Raw genomic sequence first — 22,240 nt, 5'->3', positions numbered from 1 at the left:
CGCCGCTCTGCGCCTGCGCGGCCACCGCCCCGCCCCGCGCCCCCCGCCCCGCAGCGGAAGCGGAAGAGGCGGCAGCGGAAGGAAGCGGCGGGCTGGGGCCGCCGCCGATGGTGGGGCTGGGGCTGCCGCCGGGCGGCCGCGTGGGGATGGAGCTGGGAGGTGGCCGGAGCCGGTAAGCGCTGGGCTGAGCAGTGCCGGCTCCTTCCTCTCGGCTGCCCTCCCCGCCTCTGCCAGGCCGCGCCGCGGTACCCCCGCCCGCTGAGGGCTGTGTGGCGGCCGCGTCGTCCCGCCGCGGCGACTGGCGCTCGGCCCGCCCGCAGCTCTGTCGCCCTGCGGCAGCGGCTGCTTCCACCTGCTACCGGTCCCTCGCCCGGCTGCGGCGGCTCCGCGCCTTCCCGCGCCGCCGCCCGCCCGCCTGGTTCCGGGGCAGAGCCCGCCTCCCCCCCCCTCCGGCGCCCGGTATTGTGTCGTGAGGGCGGCCCTTCCCCTGCCCCCTTCTCCCCGCAGACCCCCCCGGCCCGAGCTTCGGCGGGGCGAGGCCGAGCGGAACCCGAAATGGCAGTTTGAGCATATTTGTGCGGCTGCTTCGGGGGCTCCTCTTGCGGGCGGGCCCCTGGTGGCACAGGTTGGGCCCCTGGTGGCACAGGTTGTTCAGGGCTTGCGAGGTGCTGTGGGGGGAGGCGTACACAAAGCAGTTGTCTGGTGGGCAGATGTGGGTGCTTTATTTTAAAGCCTGGTAAAAGGCGCGATAAGAATAAAACCAAAAATAGTACAATATAGTAGCCCACCTCAATGCAACAGGAGGCAGCGAGTCGCAGAGTAACAATAAATTAGAATGTGGAGCCTTTAGTGCTCATCAGAATTGAGAAGGGGCAGCTGGCTTTCTTGTCACATCTAACTCAAGGTGGTTTTTCTGCTTCATTCATTACGTGGAAGACTAGAAGTTCTAACTGTCCTAATAGTTGGAATTTTCCTTTTGTATCTACAAGTGCGCGGGGGAGGAATTTTATCTTTCTTCAATTAAGAAAAAAGCAAATACAGGATTGTATGTAAATGTGTTGTCTGGGAATATTACTTGTCTTCCCTTCAACCTGTTCAAATAAGTGATTTTTAAAAGAGACTTTGCATTGTATTAAATAAATAAAAATTTGCTATGCTGACTTGTCTAATGAATCAGATCCATGTGGGAAATATGCTTAGCTACAACAGCAACAAATACGGTATAAATAGTGCTGCTACAGTGTTCTCCCTTTTCGGTGTAGAGGGTGAAGAAGCTGTGGTTTTCCTCTAGAAATGCTGTTGATTTTGTAGGTATGATATGTTTTTTGCCTTAGAATCTGATTCTTGTTGAAGTTGGCTAAATTAGTTTTTTTTTGTGGTTATGGAGTTGAGAGGCAGCGCTGTTAGCACATTTTTGTGGAAGCTTTTAGTTGTAAGCAAAACAATTAAAATCTGTGTTTTCTGTGTATGTTGCTGTATATCTACTGATGAGCAATACTGCGACAGATCAGAAAAACATCATTAGAGCTCACATTGCAGGTGTAAACTGAAGTCTGTTTGCTTTGGGAGCTAAAACAAATTGTAAAATTGTTCTTTCTATTCTAAATTAATTTTACAATTTAATATTTAAAATTCATCTTAGCATTCTATTTCATTGTAGGTAATTTAAATGATATTCTAGCATGGACACTGTTGCTAGCCATAGTTGTCATCTTCTCCAGCAGCTACATGAACAGCGCATCCAGGGTCTTCTCTGTGACTGCATGCTGGTGGTAAAAGGTGTCTGCTTCAAAGCACACAAAAATGTATTAGCTGCTTTCAGCCAATATTTCAGGTATGTAATAGTATATTCTTATTTCTAAAAAATGAACTAAATGCCCTTGGTTGATGTTTTCTCTGAGAAGGGAAGTTTTTTCTGGTAGTTGCAGACTACATAACTGTTTAGTGTAAGGGGAAAAAACTGTCCAGAGATAAATCTGTACCAAATATTTAATCTAATTAAAAACTGTGTCTGTTATAATTTATTTTCTAGATATACATAGCTAACTACAGCACTGTTTGAGTTGGGCATTTTCTTGATCCTTGCTTGCTTACGGTGCCTCATATAATGGATTCTGGCATAGACTTGCATTCAGTATTTCATTTTGAGAAGGTAACAGTTTACAAGAAGCTTAGTAGAGTACATGAACAGAGCCAGATGATGGATATAATTGATGAAACAATTCACATTACCCATTTCCGGATAATGTGAATTGTTTCATCAACTGTGTATTCAAAATAAAATTTGATTATGTAGGTTATTATGAATCTCTGTTTAGAACAGTCTCAGAGACGAGATCTGTGTTTTAATGTATACAGGTGGCCCATGAAGCCACATCATTGGTTTCTTTCCTCTCTGTATAGCCCTCACTGATTCTCTAGATTTTAGGGGGTGCAGGATCTCTCAGCTTAGTGTTTTACATTAGTTATGAGCAAGCTGTTAGATCTGGCAGTTTTTAGGTATTGTTTCTTGAAACATCTCTAAAGCTTGATTACTAATTGTTATGTAAGAAAATTATTTTTATGTTCGGGGGAAAAAAAGATGAGAGGTTGGTTTTCCTTTTTTATCTTCTAGTGTTGAAATCCTGGTGATGAAGTGAAATTATGCTCAAAGACTGGATTTTTCAAGTAGTAAAAAAGAACTAAACGCTCAGCTTTTATTAAAATTCAGTAGGATATTAATGACTAATTTATTTAGACTCTCAAACCAGATCTACTCACTATAGTTCTGGTTTTAATGTAGATAGTATGGGCTGGATTTATGAAAGAATTTGGATATGGGCACTGCCTTCAGGGTAGCCTCTGCATTTCTAAAGTTTAAGCCTAGACTGTTATTTACTTACGATTCAGAGCTCATGGGTTTTGTGACCACCTTTAAACAAAACCTAATTGGAGAGTCAACCCACAGAGAGAAATCATGAAGTTCAGGGAATTTCCTAGTGTAGGAAAATAGCTACATAGGAGTGACCTGACCCCATTTATGTATCGTCGTTTACTGTTAGAGTATCAGATTTGAGACTGGGGGTTTTAATGGAAGGGTGTGAAGTTCCTGACTGAGGCAGAGTACGAACCCACTTAATCTAGGACTGGTTATGCACGTGAAGAACTACAGCTCTGATGGTAAGAGTATTCTATATCAAATAGTAAGAAGTCTTATGAATTCATACACTTCAAGGATTCAGTGACAATTCAGTGGGTATTGGTTGGACTGTTTAGGCTTATTTACCTGTACTCTTCATTATTCTTTTACTTGGTTCTCACCCAGCACCAGTACAAAAGTACCTTTTTTTTTTATATGAGGGAATAGATTGAAGGTAATGCCGTTCTCTTGTGTACTATCACCATCCTCTTATCTGCTTGTGGAGAAAGAATCAATGATACGAACTTCAGTAAGGTTTACTGATAAAGTTTGATGGACAGACTCAGTTGTCAGAAGAGGGTAATTTAGCTGACTTTGAGGTCAGTCTTCTCCTTTTCACTAGAAAATTTATCGTGACCTGTTTTATTTGCCATAATGGAAGGAGAAACACCATTGTGCATCAACCAACTTTTTCAAATAGTCCGTAAATACAGCAGAGCACCTAATAAGTTAAGAATGTTGGATAGGAAACCACAAGTATTGCGTGTGATTCCAAAAATTAAAAAACAGAAAATAAAATTTATATAAAGGATCGTTTTATTTTATACATACTTTGTGTACCACTAGTGTAGGAATAATACATAAGGCAAGTAATGGAGTGTAAAATAGTGTAAAAAAAGGACCGTATAGCGTCAATTGTTGTTTCATACCAGGCAGTCTGTTTGAGGTGGTATTTTTTTCATAGAAGTGTTTGTGAATTATATGTGTTTGTGTCTGACTATTTGCCTTATTTTATCAGGACCCTTTTCCAGAATTCTTCAGGCCAGAAGAATGATGTCTTTCACTTGGACATTAAAAATGTAGGTGGCATAGGCCAGATCTTGGACTTCATGTACACCTCTCACTTGGATCTTAGCCAGGACAATGTACAAGCTATGTTGGATATTGCACAGTGTCTCCAAGTGCAAAATGTGCTCAACATTTGCCACACCTTTTTAAAGTCTTCTGCAGCTGTAGAGCAAACAGCCAGCATGCCTTGTAATAGCGTATTTTCGCTGCAGCATACTTTGACTGCAGATACAAGCTGTGCCAATGACAGTTATGGAACAAACCTATTGCATGAATGCTCGTCTGACACACAAGCTAATAAAGCCTTGGCTGACCACCATTCTCACACATCGCAGTCTGTTAATCTTCACACACCCTCAAGTGATGTACAGAAACAACCACAAGACTCCTTAGATGGCAACTGCACAGAGCTTCCTTTTAAACAACCAAATTACTATTATAAACTACGCAACTTTTACAGTAAACAGTTCTATAAGCAAAATGCGTGCTCTAATCATGAGAGAGGAGCAGAACAATCTTTTTCTTACAACACATCTACAGAAATAAACACAGTAGAGAGTAATTCTTGTACTGTCAATCACTCTGAGTGTATTCTGGAAACCTCTGATCATTTACCATCAAACTTTCTGGTTCAGTCCGTGAATGAAGCTGCTTCAGACCAAGATGCAGAAAGCACACTTATGCAGCCCACCAAACAGATGCGGCTGAAAAAGGCAGTACACCTCAAAAAGTTAAATTTTCTAAGATCTCAGAAATCTGCAGAACAGCCACCTGAGCCTAAAAGAGATGACAGTACAATAACAAGAGTAATTGAATCTGTAAATGAAAGTACCATGGACATGATAAATGTTAGAGTTACTGATGAAAAAGGAGCTGACGATCTAGTGAATTCTGAGAATTTTGAACAAACTGTTGAAATTGAAAGGTCTCAAGGTCCTTTGGAACAAGAAGGGCAATCACAGACTCTTCAGTCACAGAGGCAATATACTTGTGAATTATGTGGGAAGGCTTTTAAACATCCAAGCAATTTGGAGCTCCATAAAAGGTCCCATACAGGTACAGTTATCAATAACTTAGTTTGCAGCTTCTCCTGTTTCAGAGAAGCTGTTTAAGGGTCTGTTTTCAAAAGGTTGTGGTTTTGGTTTTAAAAATGAATAATCCTACAGGAATAAAGACACTTAAGACTGAGCTTAGCTGAGAGTTGTAGTAAAGATTTCTCCTTCGTACTTGTTTTTCTAGGGTTCTTTTTCAAAGAATGTTTTGTTGATACTTCAATGAACATTTTACTTTTGTCTTGCATTTAGAAGGGGCATTTGAAGTCAGTTTGTCAGATGGCCTGGAAGTCTGAGTCAGATAACAATGAAAAGTGTAAATGGATAGGAAATGATACTACAGGTGTTCTAGATGACCTCAGTTCTCTCTGATCGTATATTCATTGCAAGATCCAAGTGATGAGGGCTTGGTAGTCATTTCCTTTTAACCTGTAGAAAGATGCTCTATAGTTAGTTTATACCTTTTTCCTTTGTTATGCAACTTTTGTTGCATTTATCTAGGTAATAATGCTCTTGCTGACAAGTAGGCTGCAGAGTGAATGGGAATTTTGAATTAATTTACTTTGTTTTAAAAACTCACAGGTAATATTATTTTTAAACTTAGCATAGATTTATTTCTATGCATCTTTTTATTCTAGTGAAAAACAAGACCTAGTCTAACTTTGATTTAACTAATTTGTTCAATTTAACCAGCATGTTCTATTATATTTCTACAACTCTAGTTACGTTTTTTTAAAAGGATTTCCAAGAATTACCTTAGCTAGTCAAGTAACACCATTGATTCCAAGTCCTTGAGATGGCATTCCTGATTAAGCTGTTGGATATTTTTTGCCTTTCTTTTTCCCTGTATTAAATACGCAAGTGCATCTCCCTTGGTCTTGTCAAATAAACATCATTTTGCAAATGAGCATACATGTATTGGTACTGTGACAGTAAATAGGAATCCCTCTTAGCAGACATTAACTGCTTTTGTGAATTGAGCCTTGGTATTGAGAATTTGTATTTCCATATTATTGGTAGAACAATCTTTCCAGAACCGGAAAATAAGAACGTTTTTCATTAGCTTCCTGTAGTTTTCACTTAGTATTTTTCACTACTTCTATATGTTCACCTTACTAATAATATATTTTTTTTTCATTTGGTCTTCTGTGAAAGTTGCGTATGTCTCTTACCTAGATCCTCTATTTGCCTTGGATTTTTTTGAACCTATTATCTGATTTGAGCTGATACAATCAGGTATATTTTAATATTTTAGAAATTTCAGCAAAATAGGTAATCAGATAGAGGCTTTAGTGTCTAGAGAAGACCCAGCTGAGGGAGAGATTCTGAAGTCAGTAACATGTGAGTTTGTGTTAGAGCATCTATGCGAAAGAGGGACCCCCAACTATGAGAAACCTGTTAGAATTTGCCCTTCCTTAGACATCTCAATCATTGGAAGAAATCTGGATTCTGTGAGTTCTGGTACCCATTAAACTAGTTCTGTTAAGAGTGTGTTGTCTGAATGATAAATTTCATTATTGTATGTTTCAGAGTCTGCTAAACCATTTAAAACATGAAGTTCAAAGTTTAGTTCACCTCTTCAAATGTATTGTAACTTCAAGGTTAGGGGAGTGGACTGGGTACTAAGCTTTGTAGAAGAAAGTGACTATAGCCCTGATACAAGAGTTCTACAAATTCTTTTTTTTTTTTTTTAATGTAGCGTGGACAGCAAATGCTTACAAGTCTAGGAAATGGAAAAATAGGAAAAGGGTTGCAGTAGCTTTGCAAGCTTATTTATGCATATTGCAATTCATTTCTTTGTTTTTATTTGAGGTCTGTGTATTTACACATGCTTCCACTCCCCTTAAGCTCTGGTAGATACTGTTTTACATTCACCACACTGCTTGATATTAACTAGCTTTATAAGTTGTGTAAGAAAAGTGATCCTAGACTTGGTTTTGTTGTTGTTGCTGTCCTTCTCTGCTAGTCTGAGTATATATTGAATTCAGGAATTCCATGCTGCTTCTCATAACACTATGTTCTTCCAATAGTTTTAAAAAAAAATCCAGATTTGAATGCTACTTAACGTGTCATTAATGCTCTTCTATAGATGTGCTACACCGACAAAGTTTAAGCGTGTGAGTTTAACAAATAATAAGCACAAAGAAGGATGGAAAAACTGAGACAAGAATATGACTAGATAGACCTGTTCGCTTGCTTGTAATTTTTGGGTCGTGTTAATTTGTTTTTAAATATCCAGCCAGTGCAAGAAGAGTATTTGGGAAATTGCATTGGATAGTTAATATATGAAGGATCTGTAGCTGAAGGGCACATCTGTATCATTAATATTAGGTATACTGGTAGTTAAGTGATGTAAGTGATGCTAAAAGCCATTTCCATTCATCTGCCACTTCAGAAAGCATAGCAAATTGCTAGCTAATTAATTTTATTTAAAAACATTCATTTTCTAGAGCTAAACAAAAGGGTTAGCAAGCATTTAAGTATTAGAGTGCTTACTGAAAGTCCTCCAGATCTGGCTTTGTTGAAGAGATGAAGGAAGCAAGTTATTAAAATGGAGCTTTCACACTGGCAAGCCAGTTTTTAACCCACAAATGACAACTCTTCTAACAAGTACTGTAATGGCCTAGTTGTCAAAAAGAAGCACATGTGAAATCCTCTGTCCCTGAACACCAGGAACTACTAAAAAAATTACAGATTAACATGTTTGCATTGATGAGTTTTCTGTGTGAAGGACAGGCATACTGTGTTTCAACACAAGTCCTTGTATTGGGTTGTCTAGTTTTAATTGTATTGCTAGGGAATGTTTAAAGGAATCTCTAAACAGAGCCTATTGCATTGACTTCTAAGACTGATTTTAACTTAACTGAATGTTATTTGTTTTTTATTAGCTTGACCTGTCTGAAAAAAAGGAAGCAAGTATATCTCTCTTACAAAGTCCTTACCTGTCCAAGAACGTGCAGTGTTTTGGGTTTAAAAAAAAAATCTTAAAAAATATTTTCAGGAGGCATATAACACAAAAAAAACCCCACCCAAAACCCAGCCTTTCCACAGAACACTCTTGGCAGGATAGAATTCAACAGGAGCAGAGTTACACTGTCATGTAATACACTGTTGATCCTCAGCCTTTTCATTCTGAGCTTTGCCTTGAGCAAGTTGCCAGCATTCCATGCCTTAGCGGGTCCTGCTCCTCGCCTTTGTGATCTCTTTAGAAACACTCCCTCTGCCTTCATGCCTTTTTCCAGTGGAGCTGACACACCACTGCTTTGATCCCACTACTGTGTACATTATGTTTATTTCTTCTTGCAGAGTGTGGAATAAGAAGGATGCAACAGAAGATAGAAAACACGAGGCAGTCCAGGGGTTTGAAAGTAAAGTCTCCTGGATGTTTGTTTAAGCATTGTCTTAATTGTAGTTCAATTACTAATTTTCCCACAGTCTTCTCCGTTGCTGTTGATCCAGCCATGGTCTTTGAGAAGATTAGTGTTCTCAGATAAGGTTTTTGGTTTGAAGTTTAATGACAGTCATAGAATCATAGAATAATTTAGATTAGAATGGACCTCTGGAGGTGGCAGGTCAAATTAGATTGGATCGTTTTTCTCATGATCTTGTCTAGTCAAATTTTGGGTCAAGGACAGAGATTCCACAGCCTTTCCCAGCAACCAGTTCCAGTGTTTGACCACCCTCATGGGGCAAAAGATTATTCTCCTATACCTAATCAGAATTTCTCATGTTCTAACGTATGTCTGTTGCCTCTTGTCCCGTGACTGTGTATCTTCAAGAACAACCCAGTTGTATCTGTCTTCCCATTGCATGTAGACAGCAGTAAGATTTCCTGTTTGCCTTCTCTTCTTAAAGCTCCAGATGTGGTCTCGCCAATAGGTAGAGAAGAATAATCTTCAGCTTATTAGCTGCAGTCTTGCTAATACACCCTAGGAAGCAGTTAGCCTCACTTTATCTGAGGGATGCTACAACACTGAGTAATTTAGTATTTCTGCTAGAATTCATTCTTGAAAGTATGCTACTTGATATACTTGGTGGTTTGGAGTTTTAAGCAGGTACAGAATTGTTCTCCAAAAACCAACTTCACAGTTTCCTTTCAAACAAAACTTTTTTGTTTTCTCTTTATCACAGGGAAAAAACTTCCAACTCTTTGTACAAAAGTACAGTTATAATGAGGCTGCATGCAACCTGCAACAATAGTTTTGAGAAATTTGAGCCTCCAGTTCCCGCCCTCCCCCTCTAGTTATTTCAGAGTAGATTTCTGTTCAGATAATAGTCTTTGTGTCAACAGTAACTTTTTCCTTTGTGTAGGTAATTTCTGCAGAAATTGCTACTGGTGTTTTTTATCCTCCATTTCAAATTACCTGAATGCTTTTATGGTTGTCGGAAGCCTTCCCAGTTGTCACAGATCTGGCTCCCTGTTCGTTTCATTTATATTTCTGTTGTCAGTACCAGAACTTTTAGTGTTTTGCAAATTTAGAGCCATAATGAAACCAAGCCTCAGTGCTCTTCATAGTTGAGTTATTGGTTTCTTAATTTTTATCTTTAATTGAATAAAAGCTTTCTTGAAACTGCTGTAAGATTTCCATTCTTCATTAAGTAGAAACAATAAATACAGCCTCAAGCTGTCAGGCTAACTGCAAGATTGCTACTTGTGAAGCCACATAACTGTGTATGTTTACTCTGTACTTCAAAATCTATGAGAATTGCATTTAATCCTTTATCCTGAAATATGTTGAAAGAACATCACCTGCATTTGGCAGCAGGGAAGGAAAATGGAACCTCAACACCTGGATATTGTAGATGTTGCTCATAACACTTCAAGGGTGGAGGAGGTATTCTGATGTAGAGAATACTTGCTGGAAGAGAACGCTACAAATAGCCAAGAGGTATTCTGTAAAATCAGGAAAAATGTAAAAATGTAAATAAAAATCTTCAGACAGTTTTTGAATCAGCATCAAGATGAAACACAGTGTAAGATCTCTTTCCTTTTGGAAATATCTGCATACAAAATCACAAGGATTTACACTAATTACCTGTGGGCCAGATTATATATGTCCTATTAACATACAGTTAGACTAATGAAAATATAATTAGAAGTCTGTCACTGAATTCAGTGGTATTTTGAGCATTATTAGCGTAAATTCTAGAAGATGCATAGAGATTTTTATCAAAAGTGTAAAAACTAGGAAACCAAGAATTAATCCAGAGAGGGGAAAAAATAGCCTTTATGAAATGCTATAGAGGAGAAAAAGTGATTAGAAAAATGTATTAATCTCAGTTTGACAGCTAGAGAATTGAAGTATTGTGCAGTCACATTCTAGATTGAGAGTCAAGTTATTTTGAAAAGCTGAAGTGGGCTGCGCTATTTTTTTTACTGAAGCTGCTCATGTTTTTGGCAATTCAAAACTCCCGGTTCTATATGATCAAATTCAGAATTTTGAAGCAAAATACTTGGGTTAATTATGAGCTATATAGGATGAGAATTTGAAGGCAAATAAATATTTGCTGGAGGTGAATGGCTACATGCTGATCAGAGATGTATGGTACATACTGAACACAGAAAAGGGATTCCTTCCAAATTATCTTCTCTGCATTCCTTATTCTTTTTAAGAGTGGGCTTTTGTGTGTATAAGTGGAAAAACTGGTGCACTTCCCATAGCTGCTGCTGTTGTAGGACCTTGTCATCTATTCTCTTCTTCCTGGAGGTACGAGACCCCTTGCATTTGGAAAAGAACAGTGTTAAAAAAAAAAATAAATCACAAAACACTGCATATTGAAACTTTTTTACCTATTTTTTTTGAAAGATAAATTCTGTTTCTGAGCGAGTCTGCCTTACATGCTTAATAGTAAATGCTGTACTTCCCTCTTGATTTCCCCTTAAATATATGGGTAAGTGTTCTTTTGGGGATGTTTTTACTCTTATCTTACATGTTTTAAAAGGAAGTGTAACAATTTAAAGCGTTTGTATTCTGTTGCAACTATTAGAAGTTCTGTGTTCTGTTTCTTCTCATTTTAGGTGAGAAACCTTTTGAATGTAACATTTGTGGGAAACACTTCTCACAGGTGGGAATATTTTATGTTATGGTACTTACACTTAAAAATGAAATGCATCTTTGTGTCAGTTCTAAAAAAAGGGTTTAAAAGGGTTTAAGTCTGTAGATTAGATGTGTTTTGTTCAAAGACAGAGTTGACTTTAGGGATAAAGTATTATAATGGCTTATTTGAAAATAGCATGTTAAATGTTTTAGATTTCTTTAATACATTTTGTACCTTTGATTCAGTCTACTCTCAAGAGATGTTATGTGTTTTACCTTCAAATGAATGTTTAACTATACAGAGCCACAATTATATTTGAAATACAGAGAACATTCATTCTCGATGTGTTCTTTTGCTTTATGCTTAGGGATACGTTGTGAATAGCCTTTTTACAGTGTCTGGAGAAAATACACGTTAGAATTTTATATAACGTTGTATTCACAATACAATTTAATCTTCCTAAATGGCATAAATTATTAAGCAGATTTTTTATGAATCAGAGAAAAAAATTTATATGGATATAATTGGGCTCAGTTTCCTTCTGCGAAGAGCAGCAGAGTTAGTCTGAAGTATCAAAACTCAACTATGACTTTTTTTAAAAAAATAATCTTGTGAAATTCCCTACTTACAGGGCCTAATCTTTAGCTTCTTAGTTTGTCATTCAATGCTTGTTTCCTGTTCTAGGTACAACAATTAATTCATATTTGTACAAATTTGGTGCCTAGTTGTTTCATATTTGCAAAACACCTATTTCTTTTCTGTTTTCTTTGTTGCAATGTGTGCACCTCAGTGCAGGAAGACAGTAGACAGGTGCATATTTTTACATTAAGATTAAATAATCATTATTGTTGAATAACTTTGGTCTTTCTTATGGATCCTGGTTTAAGGATTAGAGTTATGTTGTCTTTGTCTACCCGCCCACCAGTGCTTCTGCTTCTCTTGCTCCAGTTTTGTAGCCCACCAGCTGGACTTTTTTGATGGATGAATATCCCCCACTCTGTTACTAAATATTAATATAACAGTGCATCCAGTGAACAATACTGTTTCATGATGCTTATCAAGCCATTTTAAGCAAAGCTGAGTCTGCTTATTAGGGAAAGAAAGTGCATTTTCATTCATTTTGATGTCTGAACTTCTAGTTACTTTAAAAAAAAAAGTGGATATTTCCAAATTCCATTAAAAGTACTTTTGGCAAATGGACTGATATTGTCTACCATTACGGTGGGGGAAGAGAGAATAAAAAAAGCTTCACACACTCTGAGTGTATGACAGGCGTGACAGACTCCTCATGCAACATGCATTGCTCCTCCTTAATTAAAAACAAACAAACAAAAACCCCAACGAAACTGGAAATTTCTGTCTTTTAATTAAACACTCTTAAACAGCTTTCCTCCCCTTCCTTCCCCATTCCCTCACTTGCCTGAAGGTATAGGTAGGTGCATACTGATGGACAGTGCCTACCCATCCAGAATATAGCATTCAGCTTGTGTGCTGCAGTTCTTTCTCTGGTCATGAAAGGGAACTTGTGTACTTTTGAGGTACTTCCTTTGGAATCGTGCAGATAAGTAAGATTTCACCTCCCAGCAAGTAAGATGCAAGGATAATTACTCTCTACTTTTTTCTTAGAAGACCATTTCTGATCTTGTTCTTGATCTTCTCAGTCTGCAGCCACCGAAATCACAACATTTTGCTTACTTAAGCCTCCATGTTCTGTCCTTTTGAGACAGTGCAGTTATGCCTGGTAGTGTGTCTGCTCTTGCTGAATGTAACTGATGTTCTGTGTGTTGGAATGTGAAACAGAAAATTAAGAGTAGGGAAAATTGACATAGGAACTCATAGTCTGGAACAAGTAACCATAAATATCTTTGGCTTTTGGAGAAAAGTGTTCTTTTTTCTACTTCCAAGCCTGTGTTTTCCCTTACTACTAGTACACAGCCTGCTGCGATGTGGTCCTTCTCTGGTTGGTGATTCAGGATATCAATTTTACCTCCTGACTACCTCCTGAAGAGCTTGTTTTTGGGGACCGTATGCATTAGTTCCTTCACTTTAAAAGCATGCCAGTTACAAGTGGACTAAGTCTAGCATGTCTCTCTGGTCTCTGAATTTGGGAGGAGTGGTATGCAACCAGTATCTGTAAGAGGCTGCTTCTGAGCATTTTTTTTCGTTCATTGAAATGTTAGCAAAAGTCCCCTTACGCTTTTTCATTGGGATAGAATATTATGCCTTAAGCATGGTTGTGTACCACCTTAAAAGCTTAGGAAGAATACAAGTTACTGATGTTTCTACCTTTTTTTTTGTCTCAACACAGTTAATAAGGTCTTACTAGGAGGAAGTTGACACAGGCTTGTAATAAATAAATGGATCTACTTGCTACTGTCTGTAAAGTGTTTCTAACTGGCTAAAAATGCCTGTATGGGAACTATTTCAGAATAATTGTTGCACTTCAAATTCACCCTCTGTCTTTAAGCAGAATAGCTTTCAAATGCTTATGGTATGGTTTGTTTTGTGATGTGGATAGAGGTAAAGGTTCTGTCTTTTTTGTGTTTCTCTCCAGTGCACCTCTGCACAAAATCCCTTGTCTTTGCAGAGCACAAATTGTTCCATGGAGAAGTCAGTTTAGTCGTCGTCTTCCTCAGAAATAAGTGCCTAATGCCTCTCTCTGCATGGGTTTCAGTATTATGAAGTTTGGCCTGAGTGAACAGTGGTTCAGTCATACTGTTGTCTCAAAAACTTTACAGGGGTTAAAGAAAGCTCTCTCTGGTTTCAAATGGTGATCCGTTTAATATTGTCCTCTCTTTTTGTGTCTGCAATACTTTAGTTCTGGTATATTATAAGTTCTGATTACAGTGATTCATCATCACAGGTAATTAAGTCTAAAGGAGTCGGAAGAAATTACTGATGGGTCTTTGTTGTCTTACTGTGACTTAGGAGGACTTGATAATCTTTGCATCCCTAATTTTCTTGCCTGATTGAAAGGACTTAATGTTCCTTTACTGTACTTAGATAAAAACAGGCAGTTATCCATAAAAGAAAATGGAATGGTTAAAAACTGACTGTGGAAGTATGCACAGTTTATGGAACATCTGCAGCTCTTCTATCCAAACTAGCTCTATCTTGTGCCTTGAGAACTGGACTCCCAGTGGATTATCTATTCAGAAGCAGTGGTGGCTTTAAAAACATTTAAAAAGAAAACCAAGTTGGAATGAGTGAGATGGTTTTTTCTAGTCATCATCTGGTTTGCCTGCTAGACTAGCATGATTTTTACAGGATTAGGAGAGGAAAGACATGTAATAAAACCTAATTACCAGTAATCCCTTTTGTTCCTTTCTGTGCTTCTTGTTCTGTTTTCTTTTGACGTGAGTAAAGATTTATAGGCATGGAGCACTTGCCTCTGAGTGTTTTATGGATTGAAAAATGTTTATCCTATTATTTTCTTTTTAACCTCCTGGTAGGTGAATTCAGACCTCCTGATGTAACTATTTTATTTGTAGGACAGGGAAAATAAGACTAACATGAACCATATTACTAGTAAATTTTCTTCTTCACTGCAATCTAGATAGTGTAATTTTCATTTATAATTGGATCAGTTTTCAACTATAGGTCTGTCTTTTTCCTTAGCATTTGATTCCAGGCTTCTCTTATATTATTTTTTTCTGTTATTGTCAACGTATAATTGTATACATAAGCAATTTGATCTTGAAGTACATGGTAGACTGTCTTTACTAGATAAGAATGCTCGAGTTCTTACATGCTTTGTCGTCTTCACTGCCTTAGAATTAGGAATAAAAAGCCAGTCTTATAGTTCCCATTATTGTCTTTTTATTTGTGTACAACAGACTAGTTGGATTTAATTGTTTAAATTACTGTCCCTTCAGGCAGGTAATCTCCAGACACATTTGCGTCGACATTCTGGTGAAAAGCCATACATTTGTGAGATCTGTGGGAAAAGGTGAGTAGAATTGTTCATCTTAGTAAACTTAACATGCTAAAACTTGTCCATGTTTTTTTTTTTTTTAATCTTCATGATCGGGCCAAGAGTTAAGGCAGTGTCCTGCTCAGTTTTGGTTGGAAGATATTGGGTTTAAATGTGTACTGATGGGATTAAAATATATAAAGGTCTGCAAGTGTCTTGTTGCAAGTCTCAATAAGAAGATAAACATGTCATCACATATATAGTATGTGGTCTTACTTAATCTTTTCTATATTGGTGTCTTTAGTTAAGGATGTACTGTTGTGTGTATTTTCAACAGTGTGAGTTACAATAAATTATGTGGTTTTATACATTTCCCTAACGTTTTTTTTCATTATTTGGTCATACAATTTTTGTTATATTTTATGGAAATTGTGAAGTACAGGTAACGATGAATTTAAGCAAAGCATTAAATATTTTTGCCTTCTGCAGGCATGTGACAGAAAATATACTAATACAGGAGTATCTTTAAATGCAGAATAAATTAGTAACATTAACAGTGAAAAAGTGTTTTTTGTTTTGGGGTTTTTTTCCTAGCATTAATTCAGTTGGACATTGCCAGATTCAAAATGTTTTTCTTAAATGCATCTATTTATCTTGGTTTAAATCTTAATCTTTGTTCAGAACATCAGCCATTCGTTGCAGTTGATTTCCACATGATACTTGGTTTAGGAGAATAACGGTCTTATAAAAGACAACAGTTGGATTTCTGTATTCTATTACAGATTTGCTGCTTCTGGTGATGTTCAGCGTCATATTATTATTCATTCTGGAGAAAAGCCTCATCTGTGTGATATCTGTGGCAGAGGTATGTAAGTACCAAAGTTTCTGCCTCTGAGGCTTTTTGATTGAAATGGGAGGAATCATTTTAATCTCAGTGTCTGTCTTATTTTTGTAGGATTCAGTAACTTCAGTAATTTAAAGGAGCATAAAAAGACCCATACAGCAGATAAAGTATTCACCTGTGATGAATGTGGGAAGTCATTCAACATGCAGCGAAAATTAGTAAAGCACAGAATTAGGCATACTGGAGAGAGACCATACAGCTGTTCAGCATGTGGTAAGATTTACTGTGCATAGCTTGCTTGTATCTTTGCTTTTTAAATTGTAAGTAAAAGTTCCTACGTCAGCAGAAAAACAATTAAGCAAAATTATTTTCAATTTAAATATGATGTTGTGAAAGTCTTTCACAAAATGTTGTCTTGCATACTTAATAGTCTTTCATTTGGTGTATTAAACTCCTTTAGCTGTTGCAAATAAGCTCAAAAGTGGATTTCGGTTGAAGAATAGAGAAAGGAAATAAGAGGAATCAACATTGTATGTGTACATGTCTTCATAGAAGTACTGATACTAGCTGCTTCAAAAATTGATTTATTTTCAGTATAGTCCTTCCTGATGGAAAGCTAGGTTTGGCATCACTTAGCTATCAATTGAGTCTTTTTTCTGGTTTTTGTCTCCCCCACCCCCGTGCCCAATTGAATACTGTTTGGATTTAACTGCATTCAACCACAGTTTGAGAGTAAAAACCTTTTGCTACTTTGGTTCAACCTCTGGAATAAAATCAAAACTTGATCAGTGCTTCATGCCAGAGAACACCCATTTTCAATCTGCTAGATAGGTCATACTTCCAGGTGGTCTGGAAATGGCTCTTTGATCAGTGAGTCATCATTGTATAACATAGTTCTCAGAAACTGCATTATCTATCCTTATCTCATACATTACTTAGCATACTTACTTTTCTGCCCTTAAGTGCTATTTTGCTATAATTTAATTCATGTTCTGAGGAGTCGGCTTTGAAGGAGAGTAGCTCCATATGATCAAGTCCAACTGCAGTATGTTTTATTTGTAATGTATTGAGGCGTAAGAAAAGGTAGTATTATCAGGGGGTCTTAGATCAGGAGGAGAAGATACAGACATGCAGGATCTGAAAAGTATAAACAAACAGTTGTGTTGCTGTCATTAAAATAGGCTTATTTTCATCTTGTCTTGCAGTGGTCTTTTGATTATTTTTCATTTTAGCCAGCTCATCTTGTACTGAGAAGGCAAAAACTGCGCAAAGATCTGATCAAGTGTTAAAAAATCATTCACATTATGCAAAAAATCCACATGTATTATTCCAGTAATTTGTAATCTTACTATTACTGTTCAGTGGCTTTTCTGAAGAGATATACGGGCAGTAGAATAAAAAGCATGACGCTGAAATTGAGACTGCAGTCCTACTGGGCTTTCAGATAATAGTTTGGTTTAGTTGGTGTCTGTCCAAAATCACAAATAGGGACCAGCTTGCTTCTACTGTCCTAAAGAATGTGAGGTGTCTGAATCAATGTCACAGTTCTGGAAATCAATGCTTTCTTGTTCTGCTTGTTCTTCTACACTTTGCTGGGGTTCAGCCTCAAACACTTTTTTTCTTTGCAGTATGGTAATGGAGCTTATTTGAACCTGTGGTTCTGAAGACAGGCAAACAGTTGAATATTTTACTGTATTCTAATATTTACAGCAGGAAAAAATTATGGTTTTGACGCATTCTCTGGATAGAATATGAAAAGTGGACTGCTGCATGATGTTAGCTCAAAGTTAACAAAAAAGCTAACTTTTTTAGCGCTACAAGAATAGTTCCTTGGTAATGAACAAACCGTTACTTTCTGTGATGCAGTTCTCACTGGAAGAATATATTTAGAAGCTTATCAGCATAGTGTTTTTCTAGACAGATTAATTAAACTGATTATTTAATTTATTTTTTTTCCTCCAGAAGATTGATACAAACTGAGAGCACTTACAGCTTTCAAATACTAATGGATGTTCCCATCTCCAGAGACAAAAACTAAAGCACTGGGAGACACAAGTTCGAAAATCAGATTAAGAATAAGAAATAAGTCACTGAATTGTAAAAGTAGATGAAACTTGTTTGAACCTGTTCTAGATAAAGTACCATGATTGGGACGTATCGTACCTTATCACTTCATATGTTCTCTAATTGAAACATGTTTATGCACTTGTGTTAAGAACAAAATCTTAATCTATCACTTCTGTCTTGTAGGGAAGTGTTTTGCAGGCTCTGGTGACCTGCGTAGGCATGTGAGGACTCACACAGGAGAAAAACCCTATACCTGTGAAACTTGTAACAAATGCTTCACTCGCTCTGCTGTTCTACGGCGCCACAAGAAGATGCATTGTAAAGCCCCTGATGAAGGTCCAAACACACTAGATGAATTTACTCAAGGGATTGAAACATCTGACCTTGACAAGTCTCAGAGTTCTGACTCTTTTGGCCAAGAAATGTCTGTTACATTGTTACCAGTGTCTGTTAAGTTTCCCATTCGTCCAACTGCAAATTCAACGGAATTTGATAGTTCTGCGGATTCTTACTGTAAATTGCGATCAATGATTCAACACCATGACTCGGCAAACCAACAGAAACTGAATGTGGATTCTGCCAAAATCCCAAAAGCTCAGACACAGCAGACTCCGCCACCACCACCATATGCTTATGCAGATGTAGATGTGTCTTCTGCAGAAGAACCCTTACAGTCTGATAATATTCCCATGATTCGTTCCTCTGGGGTTAGCTTGGACAGTCATTGTAATGATCCACTAGGCAGTCGAACATCATCTGCTGCATACAAGAATAATGAAGGACCGTTCTTCTCCAGCATGACCCTCTGGGGTTTAGCTATGAAGACCTTGCAGAATGAAAGTGAATTGGAACAATGAGGGCTCAGGGGACTGTATCAAAACTTCTTAGAGGCATTTCATGCTGAAGTGATTGTGATTGCACTGCAGCATAGAGATCAGAGCTAGTTTTTAAGCCAACTAGCTTGGATACTGGTAGAAATTGATATGCATGCCCAGAACCCAGTGTAGGCTGCCTTTACACCACTCAGCAAAGTTCAGATCTAGTTTCGGGGACCTTTGTTCTGTGACTGCACTGTGTAGCTCATGTGTTGCCATAATTTACTAAAATTTTCCATTTACTAAACTTGTCATTTAACTTGGTATTTTTTGCCTGATAATGGAGGAGAAGATGGCCCAAAGCCTAATTTCACTAGAAGTGTACAATTCCAATTGTGGGTCATTGGAGTTGTATAAGGGTGTAGATAGGAAAGGAGGAAAATACTTAACAAATCCTTTAGTGAATCTGAGTTTCAGTAGTGGCTTTCTTACCAGTAGGATCATTGGTTTACATGACTTGAGTATTGTGATATTAAATGTAAATGTTAAATACTGGACAATATTTGTGATAGTGCAAAGTAACTGTATATCTAGAAACTTTATTTTTTTACAATAAAGGCTTTTTTTAGTATTTTATAAACTATTTTGCACAGCAGATTGTTTGTACAAGGAAGACCAAGATCAGGAAATGCGAATAAAGGGAAGTTGTTTTACATTGTATCTTAATTGCTCAATGTGTTTCATGTTTTTATGATTTTCAGTAACACAATTCCATCTATTCCAGGTATCTTTACTAATGCTAATAGGGATACCACTGCAAGAAAAGCTGCACTATAAATAAGTGCAATCAATACAGCAGTATATTGTCTTGCATTTGAGTGAATTAGTGTAAAACATTGGCTAATTAATGGAATGGATAGACCGTTACAGATAGAAACTTTGCTTAGAGGCCTTTTTCAGCTTTGGTGCTTTGAGTGGCTGCATGCATTTTCAGTATAGATCTGTTGCTGCATTTCAAACTGCCTGCTAGAGTCATGTGAGTTTTACTGCCTCTTTCCAGTACATCAAAATGTTTTATCAGTACTGTCAAGCCTTATGCTAAAATATTCCTTAGATACTGTAGTTTCTGAAATGAAAATGTCCTTGTACTATCCTTTCTGAAGTTCATTCTCGGGATGGGAAGTCTGTTTGAAGTACATACTTACTTCCTATAAGGAGTCTCAGTGTTTGTAGGCTGAGAAGTAGATTTCAGTGTTTTGCAACAGCTAACAAGATCTGGTATCACTGCTGTTTTAATAACACTACACTTCCTGTGCTGAAAGAATCGTGTTTGTGTAAAACTGGTAGCGGGAGCTGTCTAGTAATTAATATGTAATACCACATTTTCCTGGTATTAGAAAATATATCATGACACATATCCCACTAAAGTACAAAGATTCAAATCAATTATTATTGTCTGGTTCTTGGTAGAACAAGAGTAAGTTTTGCTAGAACAGGAATGTAGACCACATAGAACGTAGACTTATAGTCCACTGCTCACATTCTGTGGAAGTTCAGAGCCTGGAAGATACAGCCTTTTTTTCATAGTTTTAAAGGGGTCATCACTTACTTTCCCACAGGAATTCAAAACTAGCTGTTTAGTTTCTTCTTGTTTTAACACCATGCCTTACAATTTATGGCTTCCCTTTCTTTACAGGGCCCTGTACCTCCCTGGTTTTAACTGCTTTCAACCAGAGTTGAAATAAGAAAGATAATATTGCTGGCCAGAGCACAGCACTCCTGAAAACAAAAGGGGCAGAACGTTACACTGTATATGTAAGCCTTGAAAAATACAAATTTCTCTTAATCATCATTTAATATTATGAAAAATCTTTTTTTCACTATGTTAACAGACCAGTTAAAAGAAAAAAAAAAATAGTCCAGGTATACTGGAGAGCAAATTGGGAATTTTTTTTCACATTTCTTTTCTTGTAGCGCACGTATACTAGGAAACGAAAACATCTGTATTTTTCCAGCCAGCGAAGTCAAAAACAAGAAGCTTTTGCAGTGCCTAATGTTAAAAATAGCGTGTAGGCTACCAGAACACTGGCCCACATGGGATTAAGCAGGCAACACTTTGTATATCTGAACCCTTAGCTCTTCTTTCATTAATTTTTCTTTCAATTATTTGTTGGTGAACACTGCAGACCTTTGTGGAAATCATCCATGTGCTATTCAGCAATCCATGTGTTACAGTTTGGGTGCTCACATTGGCTGTCTGCTTTCCTTGCACTAGTGCCTAAGGCAAAATAGCTTTTCTCTTGCCAGTTACTAGCTCAGTAGCTTTCCCCTTGCCAGAAACTATTTTTAGAATTGGTTATTCCAAGAGAAAATAGAAATTTGGTTCTGCTCCCATGAGGATTCTGTTGCTTGAAAAGGACAAATATGCAATTTGTGAACCTCCTAACAACTTAGTTGCTTCTGGTTCTGCAATAGTTTTGCTTCCTTTGTTTTATTTTGGTGGAGTCAGTATAGGGTAAGTTTAAAACAGACGAAGTTGCAACCTTTGTCCTCTTTTTAACTGAGTATTGGAGGTCTATACACTTTGTTTTGGAGGAATGTGTTATTGCTGAAGACTCTTGAAGTTAAAATGACATCTTGAGATGCTTGTAAGCACATAGATTGCTAGGTATTAAGTGCTTTGTGCCAAGAGGAAAGCCATGTTGCACTAAGGATATTTTCTTTTGCTTGGCAATATTTCTGTAAGAGTGTTTTACACCAAAAACAATGAAGGTTCTTAAACCTGCTACTAGATTGTCAATACTGTTTGCAGCTTGGGAAGTTTGATTAAACATGAAGTTGTAGTGTGGCATCTTGAGATGGAATTAGAGAAAAGAGTCCATCTGAGTTTGCACAGCTGGAACCCAGGTTCCAGAGACAGCGCAGCACTGGGCAGGAGCGCTAAGAACTGTTATTTCTAGCTGGCTTGAAGGAAAAGCTGAGCAAGAGAGAAATTTCAAAAGATGTGTAGATGGATGTAGTCAGATGGAAGAGAATGAATTTTTATGTATGGAGTGAGGTTTTGGATTAAGAAGCCCCATCCCTGCAGCCACTTTGCAGTGAGAATACCACTACCTGACTGCAAGAAGGTGTATTTTGCTTTTGTTTTTCCAAAATCAAATACAGTATGTCATGTCAATTTAGTATTGTATGAGCTTTTTTCAGTGAGACCTCTGTAGAAAATTACCTTGAAAGAGGATATTTTTCTGTATCCTAATAATTTCATATGCCAACCCATAGGTCCATAATGAAAGGAATGTTTCAGTGGGGATAGCAAATAATGTCTGATAGTTCTAATGCTGCCATAAAGCTGGCACAGCTGGAAAACAGCAGCTACCCCGTGACGTTGAAGAACAGGTGGAAACCGTGACATAATTATTAAGCCAACAGTATTTCACAAGCAGCAGATGCCTAGCCATAGCTATTGCTCATAAATATCCATAGCCGGCATGCTGAGGGTATGAATAGGCATCAGTCAATCGGCTAGTAGCAGGCAATGTTGAA

General features: G+C 37.7%; 1 protein-coding gene across 2 annotated transcripts; it reads left to right on the top strand.

Annotated features, from left to right (window-relative positions):
* The first annotated feature begins 43 nt into the window (after positions 1-43).
* On the top strand, positions 44-19,417 carry ZBTB49 (zinc finger and BTB domain containing 49). Of its 2 annotated transcripts, none has more exons than XM_055796455.1 (8): positions 44-172; positions 1,661-1,834; positions 3,918-5,023; positions 11,039-11,085; positions 14,934-15,007; positions 15,754-15,836; positions 15,927-16,088; positions 18,066-19,417. In XM_055796455.1, exons 2-8 carry the CDS (start codon positions 1,683-1,685, stop codon positions 18,737-18,739), a joined length of 2,298 nt encoding a protein of 765 aa, XP_055652430.1. In that variant the 5' UTR covers positions 44-172; positions 1,661-1,682; the 3' UTR covers positions 18,740-19,417. The 2 variants fall into 2 exon arrangements, with proteins under 2 accessions (XP_055652430.1, XP_055652431.1); XM_055796456.1 differs by lacking the exon at positions 44-172 and adding an exon at positions 632-1,311.
* The last annotated feature ends 2,823 nt before the right edge of the window (positions 19,418-22,240 follow it).

This window comes from Falco peregrinus, chromosome 2 (assembly GCF_023634155.1).
Source record: "Falco peregrinus isolate bFalPer1 chromosome 2, bFalPer1.pri, whole genome shotgun sequence".
Lineage (NCBI taxonomy): Eukaryota > Metazoa > Chordata > Aves > Falconiformes > Falconidae > Falco > Falco peregrinus.
This window is presented reverse-complemented; position numbering and strand designations above follow the sequence as displayed.

What these genes read in the sequence shown, in the direction of transcription:
- ZBTB49 (XM_055796455.1), top strand. Translation starts at nt 1,683, where the DNA reads ATGGACACTGTTGCTAGCCATAGTTGTCATCTTCTCCAGCAGCTACAT. An exon ending in GTGTGATATCTGTGGCAGAG is followed by an intron (nt 15,837 to 15,926) that starts GTATGTAAGTAC and finishes TTATTTTTGTAG; the next exon opens with GATTCAGTAACTTCAGTAAT. An exon ending in ATACAGCTGTTCAGCATGTG is followed by an intron (nt 16,089 to 18,065) that starts GTAAGATTTACT and finishes TCTGTCTTGTAG; the next exon opens with GGAAGTGTTTTGCAGGCTCT.